The sequence below is a fragment of the Pelobates fuscus genome, chromosome 4 (genome assembly GCF_036172605.1).
Source record: "Pelobates fuscus isolate aPelFus1 chromosome 4, aPelFus1.pri, whole genome shotgun sequence".
Lineage (NCBI taxonomy): Eukaryota > Metazoa > Chordata > Amphibia > Anura > Pelobatidae > Pelobates > Pelobates fuscus.
In genome coordinates this window covers 205,884,255-205,908,394 of record NC_086320.1, presented here as the reverse complement: position 1 = coordinate 205,908,394, position 24,140 = coordinate 205,884,255, and the positions used below count along the sequence as shown (strand labels likewise).

The 24,140-nt window shown below is 38.3% G+C and overlaps 1 protein-coding gene across 1 annotated transcript in view; it reads right to left on the bottom strand.

Moving 5' to 3' along the window:
• The window catches only part of CTNNAL1 (catenin alpha like 1), a 268,432-nt gene that overhangs the window by 82,429 nt on the left and 161,863 nt on the right, over positions 1-24,140 (bottom strand). Inside the window, exons 4-7 of the mRNA XM_063451862.1 lie at positions 15,774-15,893; positions 15,500-15,589; positions 11,933-12,103; positions 10,318-10,518 (exon numbers count right to left, since the gene is read on the bottom strand). Coding sequence (XP_063307932.1) covers positions 10,318-10,518; positions 11,933-12,103; positions 15,500-15,589; positions 15,774-15,893 — 582 coding nt within the window. The remainder of the gene's footprint in view (positions 1-10,317; positions 10,519-11,932; positions 12,104-15,499; positions 15,590-15,773; positions 15,894-24,140) is intronic.

Below are 24,140 nucleotides of genomic sequence, written 5' to 3'. Positions count from 1 at the left end.
GGCATCAGGACACTATACAGAGGTAAAACCTGGACACAAATGCGGGAATGCCATTAGATTATATTTCAGTGTTTAGATGCCCTATTTGCCACTGTATGTCATTCTAGCCACCATTTATTGCAAGGAATACTTTCATTTGAATCAATAGGCTGCTGGGAACTCCAGCAACAAGTTCCCTTTAGGAATCCAATATATTCTGCAAGGAATAGTTGGTACGATTAATTAATGGAACACTATAGTGTTAGGAATACAAACATGCAGGGCCGGCGCCACCAGGATTCGCCTAGAGCGCCGGCCTGCTGGGGGCGCCCACCAGGATGCCCCAGCGCCGGGCCGATCTTCAAGACGCCCGAAGGCGCCCTTCAGGAGGTAGACATCTGGCCCCCTCAGGGCGCCCCTGAACCTGTATTAGGTAAGGCAGAGCAGACACCTGCTTACCTTGATGGCAGGTGCCTGCTTTGCCAAAAAATGCCGGTAACCGGAGGAGAGGGGGACGGAGCAGGAAGGCAGCGAGGGAGGCTGTTATTGCTCTGTAATGCCGGGAGCCGTAATATGACATTGGCCCCGGCATACTAAACGGCGCGCTGGAGGTGTGAGGAGCTGCCACACACTGGACCCCAGGGAGGTGAGTGTTTGAGTGTGTCTGTGTGTGTGTTTGTCAGTATGTCTGTCAGTGAGTGTGTGTGTGTCAGTGAGTGTGTGTTTGTATGTCTGTCAGTAAGTGAGTGTATGTTTGTCAGTAAGTGTCAGTGAGTGTATGCATGTCAGTGAGTGTGTGTGTCTGTCAGTGAGTGTATGCATGTCAGTGAGTGTGTGTGTGTCAGTGAGTGAGTGTATGTATGTCAGTTAGTGAGTGAATGTGTCATTGAGTGTGTGTTTGTGTGTCTGTCAGTGAGTGTATGTTTGTCAGTGTGTGTGTGTGTGTGTGTGTGTGTGTGTCAGCGAGTGAGTGTATGTCTGTCAGTGAGTTAGTGACATGAGGAGGCTTGAGCATTTGCGTAGCAAATCACTGCACTGTGCCCATCATATTTATGCACCAAAACCACTTCATTAAGACTTTATTAGTAAAGTTTCCTGTTTCAGGCCAACATGCATAAATATATTGTACCGATGCTTCTCCAGAACATTCAATGTGCACTAAACTTAGATGTGCATTAGCAGGTTACATGTTTACCGCATTAGTGCTCTTCCAGAGAAGTCACTGTGACCTGCTTCAACAAAATGAAACCTGAATGGTAACATAGTTAACAATTCCAGAAAGTTAAGCAAATCTTGACAATAATGAACAATATTTCTTCTTTTCTTCATCTTTACTTGTGACAATATAACTTGAAGGAGAATTGTTTTAATATATTGCAATTTATATGCATTTGCCATCTCCATAGCAATCAAACAGCCAAGTTGAGTGCACAGCTGTGCCCTTTTTAACATAACAAATAGTTCATAAGCTCCTCCTTACAAACACAATATTCACATTGTGTCATATTTATTTAAAAAACATTCTTTAATCAGACTTGTTCTCCAATATGGGATTAATTTAAATGTCAGTGTCTACAGGTTTCATTAGGAATTTAAATCAATAGAAATTACTTTCTCAAGGCAGGGGTACTTAGCATTATTTATTTTTTTAGATCTAAAGGGGTACTGCTCTGTAAAAGGTTGGGAAACATTGCTGTAAAGTATTTCCTGTTCTTTAGTTCAACTCACAGGCTAAATAATTACACTTGCTTTTTAAAGGACCACTATAGTGTCAGGAAAACAAACTTGTTTTCCTGACACTATATAATCCTTAGTTTTCCCCCCCACCCCCCACCCTCAGGGCCCCCCTTCCGCTGGGCTGAAGGGGTTAAAACCCCTTCAGCCACTTACTTTTATCTAACCCTGGGCTCCCTCAGCGCTGGGGAACTCTCCTCCCCCTCCAACGTCAGCCAGAGCCGTGCACGCATTCCAACCGCCCACAGGAAAGCATTACTCAATGCTTTCCTATGGACATTCTGCGTGCTCAATGTGATTTTCGCATTGAGCGTTGGGGAAGCGCCTCTAGTGGCTGTCAGTGAGACAGCCACTAAAGGCTGGATTAACCCTGCAATGTAAATATAGCAGTTTCTCTGAAACTATGTTTACAGCTGCAGGGTTAAAACCTGGGGGACCTGGCACCCAGACCACTTCATTGAGCTGGGTCTGGGTGCCTATAGTGGTCCTTTAATATGGTCATCATCTAATAATCAACACATTGGCCTAAAGTAAACCAATAATGTTTCAGTTACAGCTTCTACAATGATGTCTGCAAATTCTAGAACGAGCTGAGATTTTACAAGAACCCTGCATATGTAAAAAAACATTGCATAGATAAGTGTTCAGTTGGCCTTTTGTTAAGTAAAACGAGTACAGCTTGTGTCTAACTAGATGAAGCAGAATAGGCATGTGTGCATATTTTAATTTAATGAACATTTTCAAGGTTTCCTGATTTTTGCAGTACTGCGCCATCTGTTGCTCTCTGTGTTGGGTTATACCGGAGAAATGCAACTCATACAAAGTGCAGAGTGAGCACATTATTTCATACAGGACAATATACTCTGCGTGATAACTGCTCCTGCTGTGTCCTGTGTATAGAAGTCTGGCTTGCAACTTGCAATTCACCACAGGGCCAATACACCCCAAATTATATATTTTTTTGTTTAGCAAACACAACCAGCACCCTGGATTAGCCCGAGCCATCTTAAGCGTTATGGTGACATTGTTTTGTTGTTGTTTGTTTGCAATGGCTATGCTACTAAATAGGCTATTGTGCCAGAGCACACCTGACAACAGAGTGTCTAGTTGTTCTTAAACTAACTTCCACTACTCATCCTGACCGAGGGTCCATGCCAAATGCTGAGGGTTTCTGGAACTTATAGTACAGTTATGGAGGGAAAGCAACAGTAGTCCAAATATTTTTTTTGCTTTGTGCAAAAGCATAAAGTAGAAAGGTAAATTAGGAAAATATAATCTGCCTTCACTCCTGGCTATTTTATTTAAACATAAGTCATTTACTGCAGCTAATAAGAAAAGTTAGGAAGTCATGGCTGCATAGATCCCCAATGCCATTGGATTACTACACCTCCCCCACCCAACATGGCCTTGAGTAAAACCTCTTGTTTGTTGCAGTCACATCCGGAGGTTATAATTATACAAAGAACATTTTGCCTTCTGTAATTAAATATCAGCTGTACATTTAGTACACAATATACCTACACCTTGAGGGCTGAATCAGTAATTGGAAATCTAAGAACTGTGTTTTCTTTTAAAGTCATGCAAGAACGTGAAAAATGCAAATATTGGGATGTTAAATTCTTATCTGCGGTAAAAACGATATGCTGCTAAATTCATATTTACTAATTTGCATACAGAGTAGTAAGAAAGTGGTGTTTGAGAAAAATAAAACAAGCAATATCAGCTTGAAAGCAAAAGTTGACAATATGGATTTTGCAATGTAATTCACCCATTATACATAGTAGGTTTTAGCTAAATTTAAACAACAGTTTTGCAGCATAATGGTGTGTGTCATAAAATAATAAAAATACAAATTAAAATAGAGGACATGTTACAGATTGGTTAAGTCCTCACAAAAGTCCAGGTTTATCAGTAACCCCAAGGTCCAGTATTGGGAAATCAATATATATACACTTTTATTGAGTGTATACCACAGGTTTGGCAAACCTTACCATAGGGCGGGAAGCACATGCTATCTCAGCTCTGCTCATATCCACCCATAGTGCATAAACCCCTATATATATATGCAGGAGGAGTGTTTAAAGAGAAGTTAAAATAGGTGTAGGTAGAGGGAAATGAATTATCAATAAAAATCACGTGGCTTATTGGTAGCTATTTGCAGAATTGCATTTGTTTTTTTAATGTTAATATTGAGCATATTTCATTGAAATGGTTTAATCAACTAATGTCTAAACGGGCCTCCATTAGAACAATTCAGGCAAGATAGTTTTAGCTGATCCAGAAACACAATTGAGGTATTCACTGAAGACAATGTAAGGGCACAATTTGATGCTCACAATGTGCAAAAATGGGTATGAGCCATTTGATGATTGGAAATAAATATCCCAAAAACTACTGCATATTTGGACATTTTTAAAACACCAAACAAAATCAATTTTGTTCTTTAATTTGGAGACACAAATGTATATTTGAAAATGTTATTTGCTTGCTAACATGATAAAGTATTGTAATGCCACACAACTCATGCTAGGCATCACCGTTTTAAGGATATACCAGGGATGACAGAGGAGGAGACTAGAAGCCAGGAATGCAATTTAACAAATTGTCAGTGTTTACAACTTATCGAGTCAGTGCAGATGCCGGATGTATTAGAATTACATGCATCAGTCTAACAATACACATTTTCATGCAATCCGAACATAAATCTAATAAACATGAGGCAGAGTGCATTGGCAGGGCCAGATTTACCCTCCTTGCTGCCCCAAGGCCAGCTTCATCGTAGCACCTCCCATATATATGCAAAAGTTTAGTGGGTGTATGTTATTGAATGTCTAGTTCGGTATCTTTGATTGGATGTGTGAATGGGCCTAGTTTGGAGTAAAATTAAATGATGCATGTGACTAGGTGGATGGTTGGTTGATAGAGAAGATGGACAGAGCTGGTAGAAGGTAGGTGTGTATCTGTGGGGAAGTATGTTTGTGATTTTGTACGTTAGTGGGAATGCGTGTGTGGAGGTGGTTGTTGTGTTGCATTTGTGATGTTATTTGTTTCTTGTTTCTGGGGATGTTGCTTACAGGGTTGTGTGTGGGGGCAATGCTTCTTGTGTGGTTGTGTATGAGAGGAGGCATAGGCTGTAGTGTGTGTGTGGAAGGGAACCTGATGATGTAGTTTGTGGTAAATTGGAGTTGCAGTGTATGTATACATGGCTATGTGCATGTTTGGAAGGAACAGGAACTGTTGTGTGTGTGGAGGGGTGTGTTGTGGGGAGAGGGGCTGTGAAGAGGGAGAGGCTCAATGGCAGAAAAAAAACCACACAAATGCACACATACATTTAAAGTGACACAACCCTGCACACAGATACACACATACAAACTCACAATCGCAGTCATACATCACTAGCCCCTGTTCAGCATATGTGTCAGTCCACTCTGCCTGTGTGATGCTTCACAGTGCTCTGCGAGCGAGGTGAGAGTGGTGGAATGTGATGTCACCTTCCCCGCTCTGTCCCTCCTCCTTGCACACACAGATTGCCATGCAGGGAGGAAACAGCAGTGAACACTCAGAATGGGCTGCCAGTACTGAGGTCTCATTTGACAGTGTGCCTTTGCCATAAGGATAATTATAGCGGGTGGCACAGGGGCAACACTGCATGACATGGTGCTGGTCAAATCGATCAGATTAAGCTTAACAAAATGACAACTGATAGGGCAAGTGCCATCCTTATCCTCTGTGACCTTACGGCAAATTCAGTCCTGGGCATTATGATGTTCAATGACAATTGAATAAAGAGTAGCCACATTTTAAGATTAATGTGAGGCAACTTTACTGAAAAAACACTAAAATTCTGGATCTGAATTGCACTGAATGATTTTTCTAAACCCAGCCAAATCCACCCATCCACCTATCCATCAGTCTCTCTGGTCTCCTGTACCCCAAATTTGTCTTTCATTAAAATGTGAAAGATGGGCAGCAATTTGCAGAGCCACTGCAAAATAGATGGGCATTTTTGTATGCCACATGGGCACTTAAAATTTCCTTGGTACATTCCCAAAATAAAGATGTCCCATGTTTCATAAGTGATGTATTTGGATAAGAGTTGTTTGAAAATTGGCCCTTAGTCAAAGTGAAAAAAAAAAAGTTGAAATAATTTAGTTTGCTATAAAAAATACTATAATAGGTTTAGAGGAAAATTAGAAAAGAGGTACTAAAGAAGAAAAAAAAAGTGTTATGAAAAGACAGACAGAAAGGGTACAACTGACTATTTGATTAAATATATATTTCCTTCCAGATAGAGTAGAAACCTTCAGAAATGTTTTAGCATTCTGAAAGAAAAGCTTGCGAAGCTTGTTCTGATGAGATAAATCAGTTGCATGAACACGTATTTTAAAATTATTCTAGCACAGTTAGTTGCAAATGCTTGAAAGGCCCAGACAATTACATCCCTTGCAGAGAACACGTCTTTAATGAAGTAATTCTTTCTTTATACTGCACGATATAGCTTAAAGTTAATCTTGCTACACCTTAGTATTGGAAGAAACAATAAAATTGTGAGAACAAATCTTACTGCCCAACAACGTCTAAATAAATAATGGAACTCCATAAATCTTCCCCAAATCTGCTACAAGAAACACTATAATAAAAAAAAAAAAATCTGTAAAAAAGCACTTTAGTTTCAAATCTTAAAAAAAAAAGGTAGCAATTAATCAGCCTGTCAAAACACACAGTAAATGTGTGTGTGTGTATATATATATATATATATATATATATATATATATATATATATATATATATATATATATATATAGAGAGAGAGAGAGAGAGAGAGATACACACATACATATATATATATATACACATACACACTTACACGCACTGATCAGCCACCGCATTAAATGAGCAAGCGATAAGATCTGAATGACTTTAACAAGGGCCAAATAATGATGCCGTCTATAACAGAGCATCTCCAAAACAGCAAGTCTTATGGGTGTTCCAGTTTAGCAGTGGTTAGTATCAACCAAAAGTGGTGCAAGGAAGGACAATCAGTTTACTGGCATCAGGGTATGTGAAACCAAAGCTCAGTGATACACTTGGTGTTCGAAGGCTAGCCTGTCTGTTCCGATCACCCAGAAAAGCCAACATTTTCTCAAATTGCTGAAGAACTTAATGCGGGTCATAACAGAAAGGTGTTAGAACACAAAGTGCGTTGCAGTTTGCTGCTAATGGGGCTGTGTAGTCGTAGACCAGTTAGAGCACACATTCTTGCTGATCATTTCCTTAGCCCACTACAACAACCAGTCACTAAATATGGAAACCAAGCAGAACTGCACACACTGTTTTAGTAATCACTAAACATTTACTGATTTATTAAATCATAAGCAGGACATCATATACACTAAATCAGTCACAACATTAACACCATCTGCCTACTTTCATGTAGGTCCCCCTCGGGTAGCCGAAACAACTCTGATGTGTCACAGCATGGACCCCACAAGACCTCTGAACATTTCCTGTGGTATCTAGCACCAAGGCATCAGCAGCAGATCCTTTAATTCCTGCAAGTTGCAAGGTGGGGCCTCCATGGACTGGATTTGTTGTTTCAGCACTATCTTTGTAAAGTGGCAGGGTACATTATCCTGTTGAAAGAACACCATTGCCATGAAGGGGTGTACGTGGTCTGTAACAATCTCTACGTAGGTGATACGTGTCAAAGTAATAAATGCCAGAACCCAAGGTTTACCAGCAGAACATTGCCCAGGCACTGCCTTCGCTGGCCTGCTATCTTCCCATAGAGAATTCTGCAACCATCTCTTCCCTAGGTAAATTACACACATGCACCAGGTTATCCACCTGAACTAAAAGAAAACATGATTCATCAGACTAGGCAACCCTCCTTCATGGTCCAGTTCTGTTTCTCATATCCTCGTTGAAGGCACTTTCACACTATGTGTTCGGACACCTTTCTATCATAGCCAGCAAGTACCGTATATACTCGAGCATAAGTCGAGTTTTTCAGCACATTTTTTGTGCTGAAAAACCCCAACTCGACTTATACTCGAGTCAGTGTCTGTATTATGGCAATTTACATTGCCATAACACAGACAATGGGGCTATGTAGGAGGAGGGCTGGCAGGAAGCTCTTACTTACCTCTCCTGCAGCTCCTGTCAGCTCCCTCCTACTCCGCGTCGGTCCGGTCAGCTCCTCTGTCAGCTCCCAGTGTAAGTCTCGCGAGAGCTGCAGGGTCATAGTACGGCCACGAGACTTACACTGGGACTTGCAGAGGGAGCTGACAGGAGCTGCAGGAGAGGTAAGTAAACTCTCTGCCAGCCCCCGTCCTACACAGTGCACACCACTGGATCACCAGGGTGTGAGAGCCCTCCTCCCTGGCCAGCTAACAAGCAGGGAGGAGGGACGAAAAAAATAATACAAATTTAAATAATAAAATATTACTAATAATAAAAACAAATAATAAAATAAAAAAAATAATATAACCAAAAAAATAAAATTAAATTATAATAATTAAAGAAAAATAATAAAATGCCCCCCCCCCCCCCCACCAAGGCTCTGCATCACACTCTGCATCACACACACACACACACACACACATTGCATTCATACACATACACACTGCATTCATACACACACACACACACACACACTGCATTCATACACATACACACTGCATTCATACACACACACACACACACACACACACTGCATTCATTATATACACACACTGTAAATAAATATTCAATTAATGTAATTTTTTTAGGATCTAATTTTATTTAGAAATTTACCAGTAGCTGCTGCATTTCCCACCCTAGTCTTATACTTGAGTCAATAAGTTTTCCCATTTTTGGGGGTAAAATTAGGGGCCTCTGCTTATATTCGGGTCGGCTTATACTCTAGTATATACGGTATTTCAGCAATTTGAGATACAGTAGATCTTCTGTGAGACTGTTCCAAATGGGCTATCCTTCGCTCCCTATGTGCATCAATGAGCCTTTGGTGCCTGTGACCGTGACGCTGGTTCACTATGAAATGTAACGGTTTCCCGTTAAGTTGTTATTGATATACTGTTTACAAGTTTATTATTTCATTGAAATATTTTAAAAGGGTCCCCTCTTGCAAATAATGCAAGGTGAGGACAGATAATTAACACCATAACAACTTCATCAAAATTTAATTGTTATGGTGCCAGGAGGTCTCATGGCGCTGGCTTATCTTTAAAGGCTAAACTATTCCTGAAAAGGATTGAGAAAAATATGTAAATTTCTCAAGCCAGTTTTTTGAATGAGGAGCTTTGGTGACAGGAGCACTTCTTTAAAACATTACATTTTATATTCTTTTAAATTAGTGGAATGGTTTAGAGAGCAGGCCAGGGGCACTGTACGGTGTACCAATTCTTTCGTGGTTAATAAATGCACATCTCATTTCCTACGGATTAAAATATCTGCACCAAGCTCATATTTAAGATAGATATGGTGGATTATGGAATAGTATAGTATCAAGCCATCTAAATGTGCTTGCATACTACTTGCTATTGTGGATGCATACTGTGATATTGGGGTCATAGATTACTGCGCTCATGTTCATGAGTTCCAATTTATTTTTTCCCATAACTAGTCTCAACATTAACTTGCCATTCTTATAAAAACACTTTCGTATGGATGAGAAATTGATGGTTACTATTCAGATGAAAATAAAGATGCACATTAAGTAAAGACACAGCACAATAATGTTCCACTAATGTTGAACACCAAAGCTGCAATTTGTATAGTCAGTGTTTAACGCTCTATTATTAGAATTTCATGTTGTCCCTGTTTGAGCACAGGTGGCACAGTCTTGGGGATCCAGAGCAGTGTTCCCCAACCCAGTCCTCATGGACCACTAACAGTCCAGGATTTAGGTATTTCCCTGTTTTATTCCAATGGAGATACTGACAATACCTGTTGGTGGTCCATGAAGACTGGGTTGGGGAACACTGCTCCAGAGGACATATATTAAGAGTTAAGAGAGCACTTTAGTTAATGTATCCTCCAACAGTTAATGGAATTGTACCCTAGTACATAGCAGTTGGCAGTTGGCCCTCTAATTTCTTAGTACTCGGTACCGCTCTTCAGTATTGCTGAGGAGCTCAATTTAAAGACATTGCTCAGATCCATGCCAGGATGTGTCACACTTTGTTCAATGTGTCTTTTCCAGAACTGCTCACTGAAACGGTTTTAAAAGCAGGAGAGAGTGTGCAACCATTGTTTCAGAGATCCAATTTACTCTTCTGTAACATTATAGAGATGATCCCCAAGTATTTTTGGCACACTCACTGAAACATTTGAAAGAGTTAGGGATAGAGTTATGCACTTTATGATTATGGAGTTAATTGACACAGTGTTTTGTTGTGCTGCTCAGCAGCACTATATGTTCCAAATGGACAAGAGTGGTGGGCAGCTAACAGAAAAGTGCAACATTTTCAATAAGTCCCACTTCTATGTAAAAATCAATATTTAAGGGATTTGGTTTGCAAAAGACCCCAAGGATAGCAAAGTAAAACAGATTGGAGAATTCTGCAGAATATAAAGAGATTTACTTTGTTAAAAAGCTCTTACAGCTTGCATCCATGCTGAAACCAGTTGTTCTAGTTCCGTCTTGGCCTGGTTACATAATTCCAGAATGCGTTCTCTGTTCTCATGGCTTGTGTATGCTGAGTCGGTAAAGTCCTCCGTATGTTCCAAAATGACTTCTAGCAAAGTTGAAACATTCTCCTTGGAGAGGTAATATAGGTTTTCACGGAGCCCTTCAACTTTACTCTATAAAAATAAAAAAAAGCAATAATGCAAAGGTATGTAAACAAATTGACTTCACAAAGGAAACAAACGTGAATTTATTTACCAATAGGCTTGGACAAAAAGTAACAAAATGGAGTCGCAATACAGATTTCTTTAACCTGACTTTTTTTCTTTTATTGGACAATCTCCCCTAAGTACCTGCTTGTCTCACTAGTTTGTTAACAGGGCTTTTTTTGTTTCCCTTAGGGAAATCTATTGGTTTATTTGGAATCTACTGGAATTACTGTATAGTCCACCCTAGCATAACGTGTACTATGATCTGTCAAGGTGAATACTCCAAGAAAAGACGCTCCTGGGATGTTTTACTGGGGCAATACCTGGGAACTGCACCTTGTATTACATTTTAGCTACTGACAGAGAACAATTGATTCAAAGGAGATGGCTCATGTTTGAAACTAAATTTCCATCGAAACAATGATCCAAGGCTCGATTCCAAATCTTTGAATGCATAAGTTAAATGAACAGAAAATCAATGATCCAGACTGGGCAATACAATTGCAAGACGTCATTTGAAAAACACATTGGCAGTTTAAGCATAATGTAAGTAAGCAGTCAATAGCTAAATACAAACAAATTATCGGAAGTAACTGAATTAGTTATAGGCTTCAACATGAGGTAGTTTATTAAGAGTGCTTTAACATTACCAACTATTGTTTGTAGAGGTTTGTGGTGGAAACCTGGCACCCTGTGCTTGGCAACTTCCAAGACCAAGAAACCTTTTACTATTGGAAACGTAACCACATTTTCCTCTACCTGAATGTTATATTATCCTCAGGGAAACCTGCAAATCTCATGCTAAAATGTGATCTACAACTACAATTGTATCTTGCAGGTTGCCCACTCGTTGTGGGTGACTTCTGGGAGTGCTTTAGGAAAAGTTATTTAAATATTCATTCAGCTCTGTTTTCATGACGTGTAATGTAACTCTTCTTCTCACCTAATGTAATATTTGCGAGCATTTCTCCAAGAAGGACGCACCTTCCAAAAGATGATAACACATTGGCTTCAATGCCAGCACATCTTTATCTGAACAGTGTAACATCTCCAAAGATTCCTCTAGCAAAACATGAGATGTACTTGTCACCTGTGTTGTAGATGCTATGATGAAAAGCAAAACCAGACTGAGTAAGTTACTGCTGCTTTCTCCTGCCACTGTGTGCCGAAAAACTGATTGACAGCTAAGGGGAAGGAGTGTATGTGTATCTATAACATACTATATCTGAGACTGCAGCTATTGCAAGCCAAGAATTCATATAACCCCCAAATTATTATTATTTTTTTACATTTGTTTTTTTAAATAATGTGTTCATCATGATCATAATTAATTTGACAAGGAAGTTATGGGATAAAGAAACAAAATGATTAATATCCTCACCTTAAACTCTCTTATGCCAGTATAGATACTGACTGGTGCAATTTCAGCTTCCCCATTTGGCCGGGAATCGGTTACAATTTCTATTACTTGCTCCAAGGCCAGTCGCATTCTTTGGAAAACCCCTTCTTTATTAATACGTGCTGATTCACAATCAGGGTGCCTGAGGCAAGTCTTTAAAAAAAAAATGTAAGCCATTGTAAAATTGTAAAATGTAAGAACCCTGTGTTTGAGTACAGTTCAGTTTACAGAGCAGGACAGAACAACTTCTAAAGTAAGTTAACATCTCATTGAAAATGAAACCTTTTTTTCATGCAGGCAAGACAAGTTGGCCGCTGGTGCTGATGTTAGCAGAATTATGAGAATTGTTTAAAATAATCTTTAACCTGCAAAATGTCACTTCTAGGCTACCACTTAGCCTAGTGTAAGAAACCCCCACCTCCCCCAACCTTGCCCCCTTTAAAAGGTGATTTTACTCCCCTTTTTTCCAGTGCCACGCAGGTTTCCATGCAACTGGCTCCGTCACTTTGGCTGAAGTCATGAAAGTTGATGATCTCAGCAAATCCAATGCTTTTCTATTGAAAAGCTGTGACAATCAGAATCTCCTCAGAGATGTATTACCATTTTTGCATGTGCCGGTTACAGGATTAAAGAGGATATTGCAGTTTGGTTGTCATTTTGGGAAAACATTTATGGCAGCATTATTTGGCAATTTGGTTTTAGTGATAATGTCTCTTTGGATTACTACACAGATGCAGCAGGTAAGCATGGTTTTGGCACTTACTGGAATAGTAAATGGGGTTTTGGCAGTTGGCCTTTAAACTGGATTACAGCAGCTTAGACAGGGAATATATGACTTTACGAGAATTATTTCCAATTGTGGTTGCATTTAAAGTCTGGGGTGTTGATTTTGCCAATAAGAGAATTTGAGCCCTTATGACAACCGTAGTGTGGTAAACTCCACCCCTAAGGGCCTGCTGGTTGAACCAGGGGCCACACATTAAGGAGGCCCATGCCCTTAAGGCCACCCCGGTTGGCTTGTTTTAGCAGGGGCCCAGTCGGGCGCTGTGGCACTTTAACAGCATAACTGGGCCCCATGCTTTTTGGCAGCTGGCTGTGAGAAAGTGACAGCCGTGAGTCACTTCCTCCCACAGAGAGAGAAGCCGCGCGGGAGGGAGGAGTAGGCAGTGAGGATAGTATATGTGTCTGTGTATCTGTATGTGTGTTAATGTGTATCTGTGCGTCTGAGCATCTGCATGTGTTTCAGTGTGTGTGTGTGTGTATATATATATATATATATCTGTATATCTGCATGTTTCAATGTGTGTATATATATATATATATATATATATATATATATATATATCTGTATATCTGCATGTGTTTCAATGTGTGTATGTGTATCTGTGTATGTGCTTCACAGTGTGTGTATCAGTGTATTATTATATGTGCATATATCTCAGCATTCAACACAAACACTAACACTACATACTCCTGCAGTGAAACGTCAAAACCACATACAAACACACCTCTGTTAAACACCAAATGTATATATAAACTCACCACAACATTCAAAAACCAACACTACATATAAATGCATAATTGAATTCAAACTCCAACACCACATACAAACACACCCCATTCACACAAACATAATCCATACAAAAACATGCTTACATTCAAACACAGCTCAGTGCTACATTGAACCATTATTGGCGTTGCACGACAAATAGGGTTCTACCTTTTAGCCAAGCTTCAGATTGGTGGGCTCAAATATTTCTTGCACCAGGGCACTTTCTACTTTAGTTCCTGCACCGCATTGGAGTGGAGGGTGTGATTGCATGCCAGGGAGTGGGGAGGGGAGCAGAGACCAGGGGCCCCAAGCAAATGCTTTCCCAGGGTCCAATTAATATTAAAGATGGCCTTGCTCATCCCCACAAATTGTTACATTATTACAGGGATTGGTTTTACTATGTTTTTGTAATAATATCTGGTTTAACGCTATGCATATAGAAGTATAATTCGGTTTAATAGCAGACTCTGTCTTTTCCAGTTTTCACATTTCATGAAACTTATTCAAAGTCCACTGGAAGTGTGGGAATTAAAATAACCAGAAGGAACAGCATATTGCAGAGCTCAGCGTCGAGCTCAACTTGGGTGGCATAAATGAATGCATGGAAGGTTCTGTGTAAATTTATGGAAGGGGCAGACTGATCCTTTATATGCAGGTTTTGATTTCTTTATGCATAAATGGATGCTCATATTGCAAAGTCTTCACTAAGAAGGGATCCTGTATGCGGTTTTACTTTTCTTTTTAAAACTGCTTGGCAGTAAGCTGGTGGTGAAATAATTTTTAATACAACAATTGTTAATTAGTTATCGAATATAAGTTTAAGCATTCAGGTCTAGGAATTGAGGACATTAGCATGGGAACTTGTAGTTTGTCTATTTTTGTGCGCAAATCTAAAACGGACAGGGAGGGCAAAGGGAAATGTATCAATATTAAAAGAACACTAAATTGTTAGGAATATATGTAGGAGTTTGACATTCCTCTCTGTGGAGAAAAAAATAAAAAAATGAAATAAGATTTCTTACCTTTTCTCCACCGCCGTGCCGTTCGGCCTGCCTCCATGGACAAGATAATCAATCTTGTTGATCTTAGCCAATCCAATGTTTTCCCATAGTAAAGCATTGAGACACTGTTGAGCATGAGTGACAAAATGCTGCGATCCTTGAATCAATGCATCTTTATAAGGAGCGTTCTGCTGTTCAGTAAACAGTTGCTTGCAAATCATCACTCTGACTATAATGCATCTGGCATCCAGGGCTCCTATTCCAGTTTGCTTTTCTATGCAACTTTGGCAAACACAGTCGCTTTTTGAATAACCAACATAGTCCCATTTTTACTCTGATTTGCAAACTATAGATATGGCACCTACCAACTCTAAATAGGTTTCTGTGTGTATATATATATATATATTTATTTAGTTTTTTTTTAGTGGTATGAGTTTGTGCTGGAAATTATTAGTGCAACCCCCACACAGTTTTAACTGTGGTTTCTTAAGTGCCCCTCATGTACTGTTTATTGTTCTAAAGTTGCCACAATTTAGGCACACACACAAAAAAAAAAAAGCAATTCATCTTTAGTGCCCTTTGTACTAAGAAACTTGGCAACAACTAGGGGGACCTGCTGGCATTTCAGTTCTAGTCTCCCCTTCAGAGTCTGATATACAAATGGAATATGTTTCCTCCATAGAGGCATATATTAGCTAAAGCAGTTTTGGGATAATTAGCATTATATTTGTGCCTAACTAACTTGTCAATTTTTCAGCATATCAAAAGAATTGCACATGTTAAATTATGCTTGCTGAGCTCGAGGACTGGGATTTTTTTCTCACCTTAAATTGATATAAAATAAAGTAATTACTTAAATCATGTTTGAAAGTTCTACCGTATAAAGCAACATGTTGTGTAATGGAATTACACCGCAGTTACACAATATGGACTTGTTCCTATTTTGCCAGATGGTACAGTAAATTGCTTATTAGGAGGAAATGAAAGAAGACTTGCCTTAGATGCTGTGAGCAACATCATAGTGCACTTCTCAAGCACTGCTCTCGCTGCTGCCATACAGGCCTTTTTCTTCTCATTTTTCAAGTCCTATAGAGGAAGAACATTTATTCACTAAAAATGGTACAGGACAAAACTTTTACAGATCCTATTAGATTGTTGACCAGTAGTAGCACGAACACAGATTCTTCCCACAGAGATTAAGTTTACATCACTAAATCTTTTCTTGGTTCCCATGACCAGTAAAACTTCCAGGCACAGCTTTTATACCTACATTTTGCCGGTCCCCAGTAAGATGAGCGAACTCCACCATTTCATTACCAAACTGACTGAATATCTGCACAAACTCCTGAAAACTGTTCACTTTCTCAAGGTGTTCCATGGTTGTCAGAACCTACAAAACATAATATATAAGATAAGAAATATTCACATGCAATAAGTAGGAGATAGTTCCCATGTTGTATCACTCCTTGTAGAGGTATAAGCAGCAACATTTTTATAATAATTTAAGCACAGACTCAAAAATCTTCCAATGCCATATTTAATTCAATTAACTAATTAACATTAAGCAAATCTTAAACTATCATCTTAAAACTTGTATATTGATAAAGAGAACTTAAAAATGTGTTGAGTTAAAAAAGTCAGTTATGCAAGTTATTACAGACTGTAAGCTCATTTGAGCAGGGCCCTCTTCAAACTATTGTTTCTGTAAGTTTTTGTAATTGTCTCATTTATTGTTAAATCTCCCCCTTTGATAATATTGTAAAGCGCTACGGAATATGCTGGTACTATATAAACACCAGTAATAATAATAATAATATTAATAATAATAATAATAATAATCAACATGTTTATACACCTGCAATAGACCTAACATAAAGGCATAATGAAGTGCCAGAAATTTCAAGTACTCAAAATATGTAAGGCTTTAAAACATGTGTAAGCTGTATTATATGGTAACTTTGCCCCCATCTGTATTTATATCAGGGTAAGGATATACACTAAATGGGAATTGATTGCAATTTTAGACTGCAGAGTAGAATTGTGAAAAACCTCCATCTCTGATATTTTGTCTTGAAAACTGCAATTCCCATGTATAGCCTTCAAAATTCTTATTTTAATAAACCTCCCGGCCACCCCATGTGTTTTGGACACTGCTTTTTATCAGGGTTTTATAATGTGTTCACAGTCAGAGCTAAGTGGGATTGTTGTTTATGAAAGATTAAATTGTTAAGAAGGGATTTGGAAGAGTGATTTAGCAATATTACATCATGTGCTGATGTCATTTGTTGTTTTAGGTTTACACTAATATAGAGCTGATTTGTAGAAACAGGAGATGTGTATTTGAACCTGCAGGATCATGCGTATTTCATATACTACTAAGGAATGAGTAAAATAAAAGTACATTGACACAATGCTTCCTTTTAGAATGTCACATCATTAACCAAATTATGCCTTCCCCCCATTTTACTTTATTTCGTTAGATTTACTTACTGTATTTAATGCATACCTGCAATAATTTTGAGGTTTTGGGGATTTGTTTATTAGGATGAATGCAGAGAGTATATCAGTATAGAAAAAAATAATCTCAACCAAACGTTTTTTTGTCTCCCAAACCATAGCACCCAATATAGAGAGCCAGCAGCCATGCCAGACTGTCTTCATCATGGATGCCTATTTACTGAGCACTAGTGAAACAATTTGCAAGGGAAAAAAGCAACTGTATGGTTTATTTTGTTTGGTTTGCCCAGAAGTGAGACACCTGAGCATAACCAAGGATGGAAAGAGGCGCAAAATTAGGATTGGCCTGATGAACCTGGGATAGTTGGGGGACCGAAACAAGTTTATTTTGACCTGATAATTAGTTGTTATTTCACCACAACCATTTCCTTTTCTTCATAAACATAATAAACGGAAAGAGGTTTCACACTATAATTGACAATTTTCTGCATTGTTAAATCAATCTTGTGGTGTCTGCTTTTAAACAGTACACATGTACCTGCTATAAGGAAACAGCTGAAATTGCAGGTTGCCATATTTTCGAACATCTGAAGCCTGAAGGTATGACTTGGGGCAGATGTGTGTGGGACTTTGTTCATAATATAAATTAACATCAGGTAAAAACATACCAAGCAAAATGCAGGGTACATTCCATAAGTATTTGGACACCTATGCAATATTTCAACATCATCTACGGAACTATTTATTTTATCAAGAACCATTGTTCATACTTCACACCAGAAGACATATTACCTCATCAAATATCTGCTGTGCTAAAAATCTTATTACTACTGGAGAGATCCCAATCCACTATCACAATGTGAATGGCTCAATATTATTGAACATACTCATCAAATAAAATAATTCATACAGCTCTCATTGGAATAGGACAACTAATTCTTCCTGACCTCAAGTTGGTTGACTCCTATAAGATAAAATTGCATTGTTCCAAAATAGTCTATGTTTTAAACATTATATTGCCTCATTTGCCGTATTATAATGCTGCGTTGAGCTTCCTTTTCATTGTAAGTCTGTAAAAAATTATATATTTATTTTACTTTAAAGTGGTGGGAATTGGTCAGATATGATAATCAGGACAGCAAAGGTATTTATCAGTAAATCTCCAAAGGCAAATCCTGGAAAAACTAATTTATTCATGTGTGGATAAAAAGGCTTATGATTTGAACAAACCGCTCAAGCAACATTTTTGCACAAGTCTAACAGATATTTAACCCCTTAAGGACACATGACATGTGTGACATGTCATGATTCCCTTTTATTCCAGAAGTTTGGTCCTTAAGGGGTTAAACATACGACAAACATAAACAGAGGAATTTATTACACCCTCAAAATCAATGACTGGCACAATATTTTTTCACATACCACAGAGTTTTAACAAGATTTGTTTCTTAACAGAGCATCATTTTTGGTCATTTAAGGACATTCCACATTTGGCGTTGAAACAGCCCTTGGTTTTCTTATAAGTGTGTTTAAAGTCACTGTAATGTAGTGAAGGGAGTTATTTTACAATCAGTTTGGAGTCGTTTTGTGGATCCTTCCTGGACACTTGAATAAAGTCTGCATTTACTTTCAGCAGACATATCATCAGTAACTTTGTTAACCGGTTTAGGTGGCAGCCACAAACGTTTGAGTCATAACACAAACTGCAATGTGTTTCCTAGATATTCCAGACACACTTTACCGAGGTACATCTGAAGTTCTGCACACAATACATTTGTCTGAGACTGTTCCCCAGCAGAATTAAATGCTGATCAATTTGCATCTCGCAACTATAACAATATTAAGAATGTCATTAGACTGTTCATTTCCTCATTTTACTGCACCCTCTGGTTTGATTTTACACATTTGTATCATTACCTCACACAAAAAGCCCAACTATGTAACCATTAGTGTTAGTTTATTATGCAGCGTAACAGCTTCCAGTATTTCACTAGGACTGATTACCAATCTTACCGTAAATGGATTGCATTCGCAGTAATTAACCATGTAAATTCTGAACCAGTACAATACGCTATGCAGACTTTGGGATTACATCTCAAAATCTCGCTAGATTTATATACAGAGCTTTATGTCCTATACCTGTATGTATTTTTAAATATTAAAAGTAAATATTTTTATATAGTTCAGATGTATTATTTAAATCTTAATACGACAAGACACTATTGGAGAATAGAAACTCAGCCCTATTTAGACTCCAATCTTTCCAAGCGCTAGGTATTGAGATCTGCAGTGCTGTGAGAGTTCTCAGTTGAGAATCAGGAAGGACGTAATGTCACAGATTTGTCACCAGCCTGGAGAATATGTACAATATGACAAAAAGCAGATAGGAGCCGACAGAGAAGAGGGTGCACAGACTCCCTAGTACATCCACTAAACTTCTTTGGACGCAGATCCTCTCCCTGAGAGAATGGTATTAACTGGAGGGGGCCTTGGATGTGTAATGGAACAGGGGATGGGGTATGATTATTTAAAGGCTATAGGTGTTTCTCTGTGTTCTTGTTCAGTCTTTGTCTTATTTCCCAAGTTCTGCCTTCCCCATTATTAAGTGGTACATCTGTGGGAGGGGGCAAAAAGGATGGTCAAACAGAGGGCCCATCTCATTATGCACTTTTGCTACACTTCTTGGGGACAGTTCCCTGGTGTCCCCAAAAGCAGGACACCAGGAAAAAAAATCGTACCACTACCTAGTGCTGAACGTAGGCAACCGTCAGCACTCCAGATGATATGGACTTCATCTCCCATAATGCTCTTACAGCCATAAAGCCAGCAAAGCGTCAGGGGAGATGTAGTCCACAAGATCTGGAGTGCGAAGGCTGCCTACACCTGATCTAGTGCCTGCCTTTGACTGGTTTCCAAACCTTAATGCTACATTTTACTAGCCAACTGCTACTTACCTGTCACTACTTCCTACACAGATTGAAGTATGCATGTCCAGGTATGTGTTTCTGTGCTTTACCAGCAAGCTACTAACATGTGAGTTGCTGTTAACTGTAGCGGCGGAAGTTACCAGTGATCGGCTGCAAAAAATTTACAATGGCTGAATTCAGCCATGTTGGAGGCCTGTTAGCAGCAACACAAAATGTCGTCAAAATGCAGTTATGTCAACAGGCACTATCTTTTGGAGAGGGGAAGGGCTACATGATATGTTGAGGACGTATCTTGCTGTGGTGAATAAAGGAATCTCTTTGTAAAAATGTAGGGAAAGGAAGGGATTACATTAATAAACCATATTGTGTTATGGGAGGCGTGATTGCAAGGCAAAACTAAACATGCTGTAAGACGGGAGGTGTGACAAAACTGGAATGCTCAGAAAGGGTTGCAAGAGTGAGAGTTAAGAAGGACTTTGAAGCTGGAGATATGATATGGGAAGTTGTAGAATAATAAGGCCCTACGTGGACAGGCTTTCTTCCTGACCCAAGGACACTAAATACTACTCTGGCAGCAAGACATCTACCCAATAACCACCTATTTGTGGCTATATTTGCACTTTACAAGCGGTGTTTATTTTAAGCATCACTTGGCAGACAATAAGTGGCCATGATCATTCTAGTAGTACACCACAAAAGCTATAATTGAAAATATGTAAAAAATATATGCTTGCAGACTTGGTACTGCATCTCTTACTTGTGTAGAGCAGGCATTGTTGCAATGTCATCATCAATATGTTGCAAATGTGTTAGTCTTTATGTCCCACCCGGGTCCCCCCGTCTCTGCGTAATTCTTAGTCTAGGTTTTTTTCTGTCCGCTCTTTGCATCAAGTCTAAGAGAGAACGAGACATTTTTCATATATGATTACAATGTTTTGTTCTTCTGTTTATCTGTCTGCCCAGTTTAGGGTTATATTTCTCCCAAGTCAGGTCATTGTGTGGAGCATCGAAGGCCTAGTATATCATCCAGTTTATTTATCTATATATCCCAATCTTCTATTTGGTTGTATATGTTTCCCAAGTTTACCAAGATACCCCTTTCCATTCTTGCTTGCCATGTTACTAGTTTTATCAGTTCGTTGATATTTGGAATTGTCTCTGTTTTCCAATTGCTTGCAAGAAGTAGTTTGGCTGCCGTAATTATGTGTAATTACACGGCCGTTTTTTTTGTCATTTCTGGCCAGTGCAAATTTAGTAAAACCCCTTCAGGTTTGCAAGGTAGTTTTATTTCCATTATTTGCTGGATAATCTTGATTACTTCTTTCCCAAAAATTATTATGGGTGTGCATTGCCACAAAATATGGATCATATTACCTTCCCCAATATTGCATTGTCAGCATCTGTCTGATACCTCTGGGAAGATTCTCTTTAGGAGTCTAGGTGTTAAGTACCATCTATTTGGTAGTTTGAATTTGGTTTCTATAAGATTTAGACAGTGTATGTTTTATGTAGTTTGTTTAAGGAATGTATCCATTGTTGTTCTTCTATAGGTACTTTTAATTATTTTTCCCAATTTTTAATAAATTCTACTGGTTTTGTCATGTCTCCATCTATATACTACTTTAGCACATTTTGCCATTCATTTCTTATAGTTCTTTAATTCTAATAGTTGTATAAGGTTTATGGTATTCTCCTCCTTATTTTTAAAGATGTATTCTGCTAAGAAGCTTTTAATTTGCAGACAGTTGAACTTTTCACTGGAGGGAATATTAAAGTCCTTCATAATTTGGTTGAAATGTTTAAGATTGCGTTCCTTCATTAGTTTTTTTTTTATTTCCTTTACCCCTTTTGACATCCAAATATTTGTTTTTATGTTTTCTAGCATATCGGAGATACTTGCGAATGGGAGTGTGTCAATAATTTTGTTTCTAAGTCCTTTCTTGTTTATAAATTTATCCCACCATTTCATTAACTCTTTAAGTATCTGAGATTTGATTAATGCCTCTCTAATACATTTTTTTTTGCCTCAACAACCCAAAATAATGAGGATAGGTTTCCAACCCCAGTTTTAGCTTTTTCCATTTTATACCATATTTCTTGGGTTGCTGCCTTATTTTGTGTGAGCATTATGTGAAATAGTCTGCTGGCCTGATAGCATTGCAAGACTTCTGGACACCCCAAACCTCTGTCCTGTCTTGACCTGGCTAATACTTTAATTTTAAATTTTGGTTTCCTGCCCCCCCCAAAGTAAGGACAGCCAGTTTTCTGGGAAATTAATTGGAAGCATTCTCCAAAAGTACAGCCATTTTGGCAGGATATATGCTTTTAGGATATTAATCCTGCCCGACCATGAAAAGCCCATGCCTTTCCACTCCCTTAGATTTTTATTAGTTTGATTTAATAGTGGTAGAAAGGTAGCTTATATTAAATACTTTCATTCTGTAGTTATATTGATGCACAGATATTTTAGCCTATCGCTATTCTTGGGGAGAACAGTGTTCTGCACAAGAAGTTTAATTGTCCTATTATTCATGTTTTTTAGATATAAATGTCATTTTTCCAGATTTATTTTATATCCTGAGACTTTAGAGTAGTTGTGTATGTCTTTCAGTAATTCTGGGATCGAAATGTTTGGCTCTTCTAGTGTTAATAGGATGTAATCTGCAAAGATGTTTAATTTGGTTTGTCCTAGTGAATTTGTAAATCCCTTAATTTTTTTTATTCAGTCTTATTGAAATCGCCAAGGGTTCTAGCACCATTATATACAGTAAGGGAGAGAGAGGGCATGTTGTCTGGTCCCGTTTGTGATGTTAAAATTTTGTGATGTAAATCCTGACCCCATTATCTTTGCTGATGGAGAGCTGTAGAGAGCAGACACAGCTTGTAGGATTGGTCCAGTGATTCCAAATCTGTTTAAAGCGGCAAACATGAAATCCCATCCCACCCTGTCAAACGCTTTCTCTGCGTCTATTGATAGGAGTATTAGAGGGGTTCCACTGCTCTCCGTTTCCTCCATTATGTTTATTATTTTTCTAAGATTGTTAATTGAGGACCTCCCTGGTATCAATCCAAGTTGATCATTATTAATGAGTTGTGGTATTACGGTTTTTAATGTCAGCTAGAATGGAAGATAGTATTTTAATATCTGTATTGATTATTGATATGGGTCTATAGTTGCCTATGTTTTATGGGTCTTTATCTGCGTCTTTATCTGCTTTTAAGATAGGCACAATGTTTGCCCTCAACATCTCTCAAGGACAGTCTCCAGTTTCCATTATATAGTTAAACATATTAGTGAGTTCCCCTTTTAGTTGATCTTTCATTAATTTGTAAAATTTATTTGTAAAGCCATCGGGGCCTGGAGCAGTCTTTATTTTAAGTTTGTCTATCGATTTACTAACCTCTACTTCTGTTATGGGCTGGTTTATTTGTCTTGATTGATAGGGTTGGATTTTTGGCATGGGCAGGTTTTCAAAGAACTTCTCAATCTCTTCTGTTTTACCAAATATTTATTCTGGTAAGCTATATAAATTCTGATAAAATCTTTCAAAAGCTCCTCCGATTTATTCTGGGGCCATTAGAGAAGTGTTGTTCTCTTTTATTTTATATATCACTCTTTCATGTGTCTTTTCTCAGTTTATTGGACATCATTGTTTCTGGTTTGTTGCCTTTTAAGTACCATTTAACTTGCAATGATAGTTAGTTTGGATGCTTTTTTTAATAGTTGATTGTTAATCTGTTTTTCTATTTCTGCAATCTTACCTCCTATTTGTGTAGTAGGTGTTAATTTATTTTGCCTTTTTTGCTCACTTAAAAAAAAAATGTATAGTTTCGGTAGGGGCGATTTTCTTTTTTTGTTTTCATTTGTATCAGGTGACCTCTAACTACACTTTTATATGCGCACCAGACCGTAATGTCCAGTGTACCTTTGTTTTTGTTTTCGCAAAAAAGAGATTTGTTATTTTTTTACATTTCTTCCACATTCATTTTTTTCGTGTAATATAAAGTCTTTTATGCGCCACTCTTTGCGAAAATTATCAAAATTGTCTTTGTATTCCGCATGATGGGGGCTATGGTCTGACCATGCTATATCCTGTATCTCTATTTTGTTTAACAAGATACAGCATGGAATCATCACCCCGAATAAAATCTATTCTGGAATAAGAATTGAATGTTCTGGAATAACATGTATAATCTAAATCTGTGGGATGGAATGTATCTCTTAAATTGTGATTATTAAGTAAGTTTTTGTC